Raw genomic sequence first — 12,881 nt, 5'->3', positions numbered from 1 at the left:
CGCCAAAAGATATAATATTCTTACAAATGGCCCTGGTCTGTCAATTCTTGGGAACCCCCTGGGAGAAGATTCTGGATTAAAATGTTTTAGGTCTTTGTTTGCTTGCTGATAGTTTTGGGGAGAAAGAGTTTTTCTTTTTCTTTTTTTTTATTTTTTTATTTCTGTCACCTCTTTCACTTGGGAATCTATTTTCACTGCTCTCCAAAGTTTTGAGAAGGTAATAGTTCTGGAAAATGGGTCCTGAGCTCCTCTCAGCAGTCCCGCTTCCTTTCCACCTGCCCTACAAGGCGACCCTAACTGGGTCTAAGACAGAAAGTAATTAACTTGTCTTTATTGAGAAAGGATTATTACTCAGTGATAAATCAAAGTATGTCTCTTTGATCCTTCTCACCCTATCAGCTTGCTACCAGAGATAAAAATAATAATAATAATAATTCACAAGCTCTGATCTGGCCTTTTCTTCTCAGTGCATCAACTTCTGGCTAGGGGACTACAAGCAGGGAAGTATCTTCAAGGAAGCGGTAGGAGCCAGAATGAGGAGCTACAAAAGCAGCTGAACCATCCATCAAATAGACAAGCAGGTCCAGGAGAGCTGCCCAGAGGGCAAATTCTCACCATACTTGCACACTCCGCCCCACTCCTGAGTTTTCTTTTGCTAAAAGTTTCTCATTGTGTTCTGATCAAGAGGGCCCTTAGAATGGCCATCACCTCTCATGAATTCCCATCAAGCTGGCAAAAGTTGCCCATAGTGAGGAGAGCAGAGAAGTATCTGACCTGTGGGGATGCTGCTTAGGCTAAGGGGTGAGTTTTTGCATTAAAAACAAAACAGGTGGAGACTCATCTTGGGCTCAGAGCCACTGGCATTGTCACCACCTTGCCTGGCCTCCTGGCTCACTGAAGAAGCTCCTAATCCACCTCTAAGGTCTGCTGGTGTCCTTGAGCTCCTGAGTGTAGCAGATTTGGGAAAAAAAAAAAAAAAATCAACAGGGAAAATGAAGTAGAAATGGGATAATTATTTTCTTGAACTAAAGGTTAATGGCTAAAATTTGCTAGTCATTATTACCTACATGAATGGAATGGAAAAGCATCTGGAGAAAAAACAATAGTGAAAATCCCCTTGTTCCTTTGTGATAATGCAAGGAGCTATAAGGAGGAGACCCTGCCAAGATTTTGGCTACAGGCTATTTGTTTAATACGAGTAAGAAGAGAAGAGGATGAATACAACCAAAATGAGGTTAAGGGACCATGTGGACATCATTAAGTATCGAGTTGGCAGGGGAAATAGCTAAATTAAATGCTTAGACTGATAGGTTCTTGATGTTAATGTTGCTTTTAAGTGGCGTGGAAGAAGTATTGAAAAATTATTTTCTACCAATAAATTGCTTTCTTCCATGCTGGGAAAGCTCTCTCCCAGTGGCACCCACCCATACATTTCTTCCATTCCAAGCCAAAGGTTTTCTTTGCTAGAGGCAAAGGTACACCTTGCACAATTTCCTTCCAGGTTTGCAAACAGTCATGTCTGTATAAAAATCTCTTAGCACTACTCTAGTGGGGCTGGCCAAAACTGTGAGGTTGAGAATGTTCTTAAGGTTTTCCAAAAGTAACAAGGTTGCTATAGATTCAATTTCTGACCCCAGGAACTTGGCTTCCTTAAATCATTGGGCCTTGATTGTTCTTTTCAGGTTGAATCCCAATGATGGGTTAGGAAGACCTGGAAATGACGATGGCCAAATGGATTCCATCAAGGCAAATTTTAAGTTACAACTGTTTCAGAGTTCCTAAAATTAGGCTTGGCTACCGTATGGTACAACCGTGGTGAATGAAGAGAAGTCAATCTGGCTTTGATTAGTTCTAATTGGTTTTTTTAAGGGAGTGAAAATGTTCATGGCAAGCAGCAATGGAGATTTTTTTTTTTTTTTTTTTTTTTTTTTCTGAGACGGGGTCTTGCTCTGTCATCCAGGCTGGAGTGCAATGGCGCCATCTCGGCTCACTGCAACCTCCGCTTTGCGGGTTCAAGTGATTCTCCTGCCTCAGCCTCGTGAGTAACTGGGATTACAGGTGCGGGCCACCATGCCCAGCTAATTTTTATATTTTTAGTAGAGATGGAGTTTCACCATGTTGGTCAGGCTGGTCTAGAACTCCTGACCTCATGATCTGCCTGCCTCAGCCTCCTAAAGTGCTGGGATTACAGGCGTGAGCCACGGCGCCCAGCCGAGATTTTTTAAAGTAGCAATAATCCAAACATTTTCTCACTAGTAAGAACAGATTCACTTCATTGTTCTACATGTACCTGCATAGTCCTGTTCTGACAACATAACTGTCTCCCCAGGTTGTACAATTTTTTTTTTTTTAAGTGATGAGGTCTAGTCCTGTCATCCAGGCTGGAATGCAGTGGCACAATCATAGGTCGCTGAAGCCTTGAACACCTGGGCTCAAGCAATCCTCCCACCTCAGCCTCCTGATTAGCTAGGACTACAGGCTCCTGCCATGATACCTGTGGTTTCTTTTTTTTTCTGTAGAGATGAGATCTCATTATATTGTCCAGGCTGGCTTCATACTCCCAGCTTCAAGTGATCTTCCTACCTCTTCCTCCCAAGTAGCTGGGACTACAGGTAGCCCCCACCATACATGGCTCTGTACATATTATGAAGAAGACCTATTCATGTCTAATACTAGGATGGATCTTCAAGTGGTAATACGTATGTATATATATGTATGTGTGTATTCACATACATGTGGGTGAATTTTTGATAGAATAAGTTCAATGGATAATTATCCAATTACTGAGTTATATATCTAATTGCTATAATTTTCTTGAATCTGTGTGAAACATTTATTGAAAGAAAATCTGAATATAAAGCTAACATATCACAACCAAGACAATATTGGTGAGTCTGGACTTATGGATCTATACAGAAGGCGGTATAAGGATGTTGCTTTTAATATCTAAATGGAGGTGGGGGACAGCTTTCCTTCAAGAAAATAAAACACTGAAAGACACAGAAAGGTGAGCTTCCATAATAGCAGCTCACACAATTGGAAGTTTGAGCCTTGAATAAACAGCAAAATACTAGCTGAGGCCATTGGCCTCAACAACCTACCAAGTACACCTGTTAGAAGTCACGAAAGAGAATGGAAGATTTATTTGAAAGGGCAAAACCCAACATTTTGTGTAATAAAATACTACCTGTTTAAATGTTCAGTGATTGCTTAAAAACCTACCACATTCCCTGCATAAGGCTTGCCCCTTGCTCAGTGCCTGAAGCATGTGCTTTCACACTGGGAAATGCCCCCGGAGAGGAGGACACTCACCCTGATCATCATCTCTCTCTCTATAATGCTGTCCTCCAGGGAAAACATTTCAGACACAGGTCTCTCCTTCACGGGCTCTTTTTTGACCCGCTCCTTCACGCTTGTCAGGTCAGGTTCCGAGATGGATGGGCCGAGAGAGGCCCCGTTGATAGCCGGCGGGTCGGTCCGGGACACGCTGATGGCCTTGGCCGGCCCGTGCCTCAGCACCCTGGCTCTAGCCATGCCGGGAGGAAGGCCGGGTTGGTCCTGCCTCAGAGCCCCATTGCTCACACTCTTCCTTGGGCCGGGGTACTCAGGCGGGGGCTTGTTGGGGATGCGGGCCAGGGCCGCCTGCAGCTGGGCGCTGTACTCCATCTTCTCCCGGAGCACGGGGATCTGGGGCACCGATTCTGGAGCCTCCTCCTCCTCCTCCTCGCTCTCGCTGCTGTGGATCAGCATGGTGGCATCAGAGAAGGTCTTCTTGTGGTGATACTGAGGGAGCTGGGGGACCTCGTGGCTGCCTGGCCCCTCCTCGGGTGGTCCCTGCTCCCGGAGTGTGTTGCGGCGAGCCATGGGGAGGTGGAGTGACTTGAGCGTCATGGCCTCCATGCCCCGCACCATGCTGTTCATCACCTCCAGGCTGTGGCGCTTGTTCACCGTGCCGTGGTGCTTGGTGGCCGTAAGAGGCTCACTCACCTCCTGGAGAGACTGATGCACCACCGGAGAGCTGTCCTCTTGGAAGGTCTTTACCGAGAGCTGCACCTTCCGGGTCACCAGGTCTGGGCTGCTGCCACTGACGTACTTGTGGCGGTGGCTGGCCAGGTCTGGGGTGCTGGTGGCAGGTCGTGGCCGTGGGTAGGGGGGTGGTGGCCTGAAGAGATAGTTCTTGAGCATGTGGGCCGTGCTGTAGTTATGGTTGCCCTGCAGCTGCATGTTGGCCAGCTCTGGGGTGCTCACCGTGTGCGAGATGGCGCTTGCCCCTGGCTTGCTTGGTACCACATTATTCTTTGGGTTCCTCTGGTCAGATGGACTGACAAGTTTGTTGCTGTAGACACCCTGTGGCCCATAAGGGACAGTGTAGGGGTGCCTCTCCCGCATCTCTGGTTGGCTGTACACCAGATCCTCTGGCTGGTTATAGGCATGGGTGTTGATGATGTTGAGGTTTCTCAGAGACTGGCTCTGGCTGTCTGTATGCAGTATCCCCCTCTTCATCTGGCGCATGACTGTCTCATAATCGGGGGTTGGCCTGTACGAGGGCACGATGATCGCGCTGTGCCGGTGGCTCGGGATGTAGTCGGCCCGCATGATGTCACTCCCAGGGATACTGAGGTTGGAAGATACAGGGGAGGCCTGGATGAAACTTTGCGAGCAGTTGAGGGAGTTGACGCTATGAACGCTACACACGCTGCCATTGGTGACGGTGCCATTTAAATAATTTAAGTCCAGGCTGTTGTGAGAGTTGCAATACAAGGCTTCTTCATTCCCATGAAAAATGCTGTCTACGAGAAGTCAAACAAAGGCACGTGAACCTCCAAGCCATCCTGCCACAACAAAGTACATCCTCATACTCATGAGCTGACTTTTCATTTAAATAAGTCATAAAAAGTGAAATCCCATGGTCTCTACCCACATGTTCTACAGAATAACGGATACCATCTTGGATGAAATGCCAACATACAGAAAGAACACCTTAAGACATACTGAAAAGAAAATGGGAACCTAATGGAAGAAGGCATGCACACATTTGGAGTAAGTGTCGCTTGGGGAAGTTCTCAATTTTGCCATAAGCTTTAAAATCAGGCACCAACAACTGCCCTCCAGTTGGGGAGACCTGTCCTCTTGTGCAGGGCTCAGCAATAGGACTGAATATTTAGACCAGACAGTCAAGAACTTTAATAGGGCAATAGATTTCAATTACTAAGTACTTAGAGCTGCTCTTCCTGACGGCAATGGAAAAAGCCCCTTCACCCAGGGGACTGCTGGGCATTCTAAAGACACAAAACAAATGATGTAGCCAGGATGTCAGCACAGCTAGTTCGTCCTGAGCAGCAATGAAGGCCAAAATTAGAATCATGAGTTCTTTTCGGTAATTTCCCAAATCCCCTCTAGATCTGGTTTCATCACTTAGGTCAATTCAAGTAAAAATTAATTATAGTTTAAAGAGGTCCCTAAAGAGAGAAAAAGCAGATTTCTAAAATCAGGCCCATTCTAGGTGTCCGGTGTTCTCTTACACACACACACCCCTCCAAGGAAGGCAACCTCTTGCCTTTCTGTGGCCAAGATATATTCATTTTTTCACACTACAGATTTAAACATGAGCAAAACAGATAAGCATAAAATCAGAGAAGGTAAAAAACAGAAAAGGTGACTGAAGACATTCAACCATCTGAAGAGGAGGAGTGTGTAAAGAGATCTGATCAGATGAGACGGGCAGAAAAAACAGGGGGACACAGAGACAAATGTGCTGCAATTTATCCGCCTCCCATGGGGTTTGGTGCCATCCCATAGAAATGTGGTAACTTCGCTAGTCTCCTTGTAAAAAGTACTATTTTTATTAAATTAAATAGTCTTGACTGTCTTGGTTTTCATGCTCACACTTTCAGACAACAGAGGATTCAAAATGGCCAGGAGCTGATAACATAGAAACTAATTATTCATTTACTACATTTCCAACATCCGAGGTTTTCTACCATCTCTCTTTTTGAAATGCAGTTAGCATAATGATTACGAGTTACCGATTTTCATATCTAAGTTCCACCATTAATCTCTCTGTATTCCAATTTCCATAACTGTAAAATAGAAATAATAATAGTACCTACAGGTTTATTTTAAGGATTACATGAGACAATATATAGCAAGTACTTACAGCAATACCACAATTGCTCTATGAATGTTAGCTGTTATCATGAAGTCATTACTAGAAGAAGCTTTTTCACACATTTTGCATGGGAGATGTTTTGGGAGAAAGAGAGGAATAGAACAGATTTACCTTACTCTGAGAAGAAAAAAGCAAGTGTACCAAGAAAGGGGCTGGAGAAAGAGATGAGAAAAACAGCTAAAAGAAAAGGCTGACTTTGTTTATTTCTTCCAATTATTCTGCATGCCCATGTTCTATGTCACCATGAAAACCTGAGTGACTGCCATGAGTTTAATGATACTGGCAATGAAGGTGAAGTGCATTCACTTGGGCTGAGCTGTCAAACTCTCTTCTCTAAGCTCCCTTAGGAAAGGGAGGAGAAAAGGACTTGCTCACTGCCTTGGCCCTGACTCCCTGAGCAGCCAATAGTGGGGAAATTTTTTGATCAGAGGTAACTGATAGTCTAGGCCATCCACAGATTGAAGCTGTTAGCTACTGTCATTCAGATGAGGACAAAGTTAAAAAGAAAGCATCCCTGTCATCTTTTTTTTAAAGCCTTCTTTACTGCTTACTGGTATTCAACTTCTTGTCTTAAGAAGAGAGAACGGCAAGCCAGAGTTACCTTGCGAGGTGTGCGTTTCCGAGTAGTGCTCACCACACTGGACGTGAACGGGAGGCAGGATGTACGGCTGCTGCCTGGGCTGAAACAGAGAACATAGAGGAGGTGGGGAGGCCTGGGCAGACACGGCCGATGACTCACACAGCCGGCCCAGGCACACGGCAGTCCCGCCATGTCGTCAGGGAGGCTCGTGGCAGCCGCTGTCCCTGCCACCCCTTTGACTCAACCTTCTTCTACCCATCTGCACTCCCATCTCATCACTAAGTTTGGAACTGGAGAAATGGTAAGGGAGAAATGAAGTTGGTTCAAGATCAGAAAGAGAAAGAGGTTACCATCAAAGACCAAATGTAACCATTTACTATATATGTTCTAATATACTTGCAAAGTTCTCTATGCCTTCTTTCACAAGAATAACTTAGAAGAGGTAAATTATTCAAGGCAGGCAGACTCACTGAGCTCAGGAGTTCAAGACCAGCCTGGGCAACACAGTGAAATGCCATTTCTATTAAAAATACAAAAATTAGCCAGGCATGGTGGCACATGCCTGTAGTCCGAGCTACTCATGAGGCTGAGGCAGGAGAATCACTTGAACCCGGGAGGTGGAGGTTGCAGTGAGCTGTGATCGCGCCACTGCACTTCAGCTTGGGCAACAGATTGAGACTTCGTCTCCAAGAAAAAAAAAAAAAAATTATCTGGGTGTGGCGGCGTGCACCTGTAGTCCCAGCTACTTGGGAGGCTGAGGTGTGAGAGTCATTGAGCCTGGGAGGTGGAAGTTGCAGTAAGCCAAGATCGTGCCACTGCACTCCAGCCTGGTGACAGAGCAAGCCTCCATCTGAAAAAAAAAAAAAAAAAAAAAAGAAAGAAAGAAAGAAAGAAAGAAAGAAAGGAAAGAAAAAGAAAGGAAAGGAAAGGAAGGAAGGAAGAAAGAAAGAGAAAGTAAATTATTATAACCCATCTCAGAAATGAGAATAAGAGGGACACCTGTTTTGTTCTCAAAATTCCATTCACAAGCTCCTACATATCAGTACAACTGTGCCTGAGACCCCAGTTCACAGCTCCACATCAACCTTCAACAGGAACAGGGTTAGTGTTAAACTGAGCCCAGGGTGAATCTATTTAAATATCTCAAATGTGGCCCACAACAATGAGTGTATAGCTCTCCAGACCACTTGCTGACCTTCCCATATGCAGAACCAAGTGTGGAAAGGGCCCTGTCTACCCGCCACTGCAGTGCAGAATCTTTTCCACAGTCTCTTAAAGATGGCTATTTAGACTGAACCTGAATAACTTCATGCTGTGGAAGAGGGACAAGTGACAAGTTTTCAGAGAAACAAAACAAAACAAAACAAAACAAAACAAAAAAAATGCACACTTTTTGGTGAGCCAACAAAGGAAAGACAGTTATGCACTAATGTAATCTAGAGCAAGCCATTTAACCTCAGTCGGTCTCAGTTTCCTGTCAGTCAAATCAAGCTCTTCCCTCCCCTACCTCAAGTATTATCCATTTTATTTATGTACTGAGGTTCCAGGTAAGAATTTGTTTGAAGTAAGAGTTTTGATTTGCAGGGGAAAAAAATCTTCAAAACCCTTAAGCTTGTAAGCCACCAAACAGAGTAATATCTTATATTTCTTTTTCTGAGACATTGTCTCACTCTATTGCCCAGGCTGGAGTGCGGTGGCACAATCTTGACTTACTGCAACCTCCGCCTCCTGAGTTCAAGAGATTCTCATGCCTCAGCCTCCCTAGTAGCTGGGATCACAGGTGCTGCACCACCACGCCCAGCTAGTTTTTGTATTTTTAGTAGAGACGGGGTTTCACCATGTTGGCCAGGCTGGTCTTGAACTCTTGACCTCAGGTGTTCCACCCGCCTTGGCCTCCCAAAGTGCTGGGATTACAGGTGTGAGCCACTGTGCCCAGCCAATCTCTTGTATTTCTATTAGCCTTATAGATTTTAAAGGTTACTATTTTGAGAGAAGAATCTGAGATCAAACCAAGAAAACCAAATCCAGCAGGGGTCACACTTTCTCAGCATCCCTCAATGGAAGAACCACACCGGCCAAGAGCTTGAAGCTGGGTGACTAACTCACCTATCATTTTCTCTGCCACAAACAATGCTTGATCTTCAAAGTGGCAATAAAGAAAAGGGATCCAAGAATTAAAAGGAATCAAGACAGAAGAAATGAAGAACTGAAATCAATCTAAGAAAGCAGTTCGGGCTACCAAAGAAAAGGGGCTATATTCCCAAGTCTCCCTTTGGCTGATTTTTGAGTTGAAATTTAAAAATATTTTTCCTTTTCTTGGCAATACATAATTCAACTCAAGCTTTCCATGGTAGCACAACCATTTTCAGGCTTTAAAGAAAAGCATAGTGGGGAGGAATTTGTACAAGGGAATAGAAATACACCGCAAGGCAAAGTGGGTTTACTGTCTTTTCTTGCCTTATTTAAAAAAATCTAGTAAGTAAGTTACGGTTTATGAACTGACATAAATGAGCAGACTTACACCAGTTCACAAACAGCATTGTCAAAGGATAATAATAGCTAATCCCTCAAACATCATTTCAGGATTTTATTATTTATTGCATCTCTTTATATATTCTAATTCATTATTCCATTTCTTTCCAGACCTGCTAATAGAGAAACAAATTTGATGCCAAAATATAGACAGAAGAGGGCAGGTGAAAAATAGCAATGAGAAGTTCTGGTTATCAGCAAGGAAGCCAAGAGACAATGTTATCTGGTCTTACTCACTCATTGTAAGAAACTCTTGGTGAAATGATTTAAGCCTAAAGGACAGGAGAAAGAGGGAAGCCATTAATTGGATCAGACTTCCTATAAACTGTCTTCATCTGAATAAAATAGGTAAGCCTCTGCATCCTCTCTGGATAATGAAGACAAGATAAGATCACAAGAGAGCTTTAAAACACTTTGCCTCCCATAGGGTTTCAAGGGTGTAAATGTAAAATTATTTTCCTAATAAAGACATCTATACTCTAAAGAAGGGAAAAGGAAGATAACATTCATAAAGGAGAAGAATAAAGAATTCAGTGCCATGAACAAATCTATTGGTACTCAGGGGAAAGCCCATGGTCTCTCTTAGATCTCCAGGGCCCAGGACCACATGTGAGGTATGGTGCATAATACTGAGAGAAATAATATTCACATAGGCACTCAGGAATTACTGCGATGTTATAATGGCTCAACTCAAGAATTCAAAGAGTCCACATCTAAGCATTTTCCAGAAAATAATTTTTTCTCAAAACGTTCCCTTCAAAAGACAAGTTAAAGACATGCTATAGTGTATACATTGAATATGAAGAAAAGCTCAATTGCATTCTATCAACTTGAAGGAATTGTTGATCTAGAGAAGTTCAAAGGTCATATGTTTATTTTGATTTTGTGTAAAAAATAATAAACTAAAATAAAAGAATTGTGAGTTAAAAAAAGCAGAAAACATTAAAGGAAACCAATTATTAACATCTGTTATCCTTGAGTAATCCTCAAAACATAGCCTAAGACAGAACACATGCATTGAAATTAATTGTTTCCTTATTCACATGATGAGGAGAGCAACTTAAAACAAACAAAAAAGCAGCAGCTAAAGCTAGATCAATTCAAACTCTGCTGGCTAATTAAAGCCTAAAATTATCGAAGTGCTTTGGAAATCTGATTTTTTTAGAAAGGCCTAAAATTAGGAACTATGCAATCGATTTGCCCCATCAGATACTCTGCCTGAGACCACCAACCAGATCCGTTCAGTTTTGGCTCATTTAGAAGACATTTTCTCACTAGTTTATTAAGCTCTCTCTATGGCAGTGAACACAAAAGAATTTGTGGAGCTCATAACTGAAGATGTATCTTCACACAACAACCAGAACAGATAAGCAAGGGGATGAAAACACACCATGGGCTGTATGCTGATGGAACATGGTCCCACAGGCCTGGAATAAGACCTACTCTCAGGGTAAACCCTCAGCCTCAGCCACACTTAAGAGTAGTGGTGGGCATAGATGGATCCAAGGGGGACAAAATGGGTGTGCATCGCACCTGCTTGACAGAATGATGCCTCTGTGTTCTCACAAAATTTCACCTCCTCATGATGCCCTCATCATCCCCCTGCCTCAAATTAACAACAAAGAATGCTCAACAGTCAGATCACTTGATCACTGCAGCTTCTATACATACCAGAGAGGATCGGCTCCAGGTAGGCTGGCGTCTGATGGGGGGTGGAGAATTTGACTGTCTACATGAAGAGGTGAAAAAATGAGAATGGTTATTATTATTGATATAAAAAGACCAGATAGACAAGGGAGGGAGAGGAAGTAAATCAACAAGATTGGTAATTGTTACATCAAGCCATAAACATGGCTTATTTCCGGGTAGTAACACTAAGAACAATCTTGATTTCCTTTGTTTTTCTCTATTTTCAAAACGTTCAGATAGGATACTTTTAGAGTAAGTTTTACAAAGTAATATTAAACAAATGGAGGCTTGTTCCTATAGAAAGACTGAGGAAAATAAGCAAGACTGAAAAATATCACATTACATGGATTTTTAAAAATTGTACTCTTTCTACTGTTGTATAGATGTAAAATCCTTCATAGTTTTTTTTAAAAATGCAAGAAAAAATATTTTTAAAATGCTTCTAGTCAAATGAAAATACAAAATAGATACAATATTTTCAGTGTGACTATATAAAAGGTACTTTTTATTAAGATAATACATTTTACAAACATTTATCTGATCAGATATTTTCCAGACTAAGAATCAACATATTTTTTAATGTACAGATTAAAAAATGAATTGGAAGTATTAGCAAATTCTTGAGAGTTGAAATCAAAGATGCCTTCAAGCCATGGGTCCCAAATGCTATAATATTTTCCCTCATTCTCAGTGCTACCATAAAACAAACAAACAAATAAAAAAAACAGGACTTGTACAGTTTTTTATTAGGGTAAGTTCTTCAATTCAAAGGACTCTCCTTATTCTGAGATTTCATCCTTCCTACTTTTTTGGTGATAAAATATATTTTATGAAATGATGGAGGTAATATAGCAATGGTGGATTTTTAAACGACTGGCTAAACAATACAATATTATCAGACCTATGTTATATATACTGCCCCCTAATTTTTCTCCCTATATCAAGAAATTGAGGAGCCACTCAACAGAGCTATACCTCCAGACGACAAGCAGCAGCTCTGCAGGAGCAGAAAAATCAGTAACGATCTTTTAGAGGTCAGAGAGTATCGCCCTCTGGAGAAGGACGCTGCTGTGTGTGCGTGGAGAAGGACGCTGTTAAGATTATGCCAGTTCACAGAACTCCAGAGGGATGCCCCAGGCCATAACATCGTGCTGGGACGCTGAACTGCATATGGAATTTAATGGGAGTGTGTGTGTGTGTGTGTGTGTATAATTTTGAGAGTGCGCCCCAGGTTTTTAATCAGGTAAGAGGTTAGGAACCTCTTATACTTGGTTAGGAAGAAGAAAGGAATGGTTATCACAGAAGCAGAATTGAGAAACAGAATTTCTTCTTAGTTTTCAGACTAATATGTGATGTTCACTAATACTGGAGGAAAAGACTACAAAAAAAAAGAAAGCACTCCGTAAATTTTATAGTAAAACCATTTGCTGAGCTGTGCTTAAATCAGAAGACAAGAGTAAAATCCAGTTCTCAGTTTTTAAATTCACCCTAGAGAAGTCAAGGATAGCATTCTTGTTCATGTCAAAGATACCCCGAGAAGTCAAGGGCAACAGCAGAGTAGAAATACACAGAAGTGACCTATCAGGAACCTGCTCAAGAGAATGGTGTGGTGGGGCACATGGGAGAATGTGTCTAGAAGAAACGTATAGCCGCTTCACTTGCCACTCCCCGATCAGGCCTTCTTCTGATTTACATTTACAAACCAAGCGGGTAGGCCTAATACTATCAGACATACTTTCAGACCCCGACAGTGACCAATTGCAGTGACTGGCTTGAAAGAGCCTCCGTGGTGTGGAGAAAAAAGTCTGCCATGACCTGGCGCTCCAGCTATAAAGCAGCCGCGTTCTTCAGCAGGAACTGCTCTAGGACAATACTCTACATACTCTCGGATGTGTCCACTGTGGGAGTGGA

General features: G+C 42.6%; 1 protein-coding gene across 1 annotated transcript in view; it reads right to left on the bottom strand.

Annotated features, from left to right (window-relative positions):
• PTPN14 (protein tyrosine phosphatase non-receptor type 14) overlaps nucleotides 1–12,881 on the bottom strand; it is a 206,802-nt gene that overhangs the window by 30,811 nt on the left and 163,110 nt on the right. The window contains exons 11-13 of the mRNA XM_010372954.2: nucleotides 10,953–11,010; nucleotides 6,771–6,849; nucleotides 3,313–4,790 (exon numbers count right to left, since the gene is read on the bottom strand). Of these exons, the coding sequence (XP_010371256.1) occupies nucleotides 3,313–4,790; nucleotides 6,771–6,849; nucleotides 10,953–11,010 (1,615 nt within the window). The remainder of the gene's footprint in view (nucleotides 1–3,312; nucleotides 4,791–6,770; nucleotides 6,850–10,952; nucleotides 11,011–12,881) is intronic.

This window comes from Rhinopithecus roxellana, chromosome 8 (genome assembly GCF_007565055.1).
Source record: "Rhinopithecus roxellana isolate Shanxi Qingling chromosome 8, ASM756505v1, whole genome shotgun sequence".
Lineage (NCBI taxonomy): Eukaryota > Metazoa > Chordata > Mammalia > Primates > Cercopithecidae > Rhinopithecus > Rhinopithecus roxellana.
This window is presented reverse-complemented; position numbering and strand designations above follow the sequence as displayed.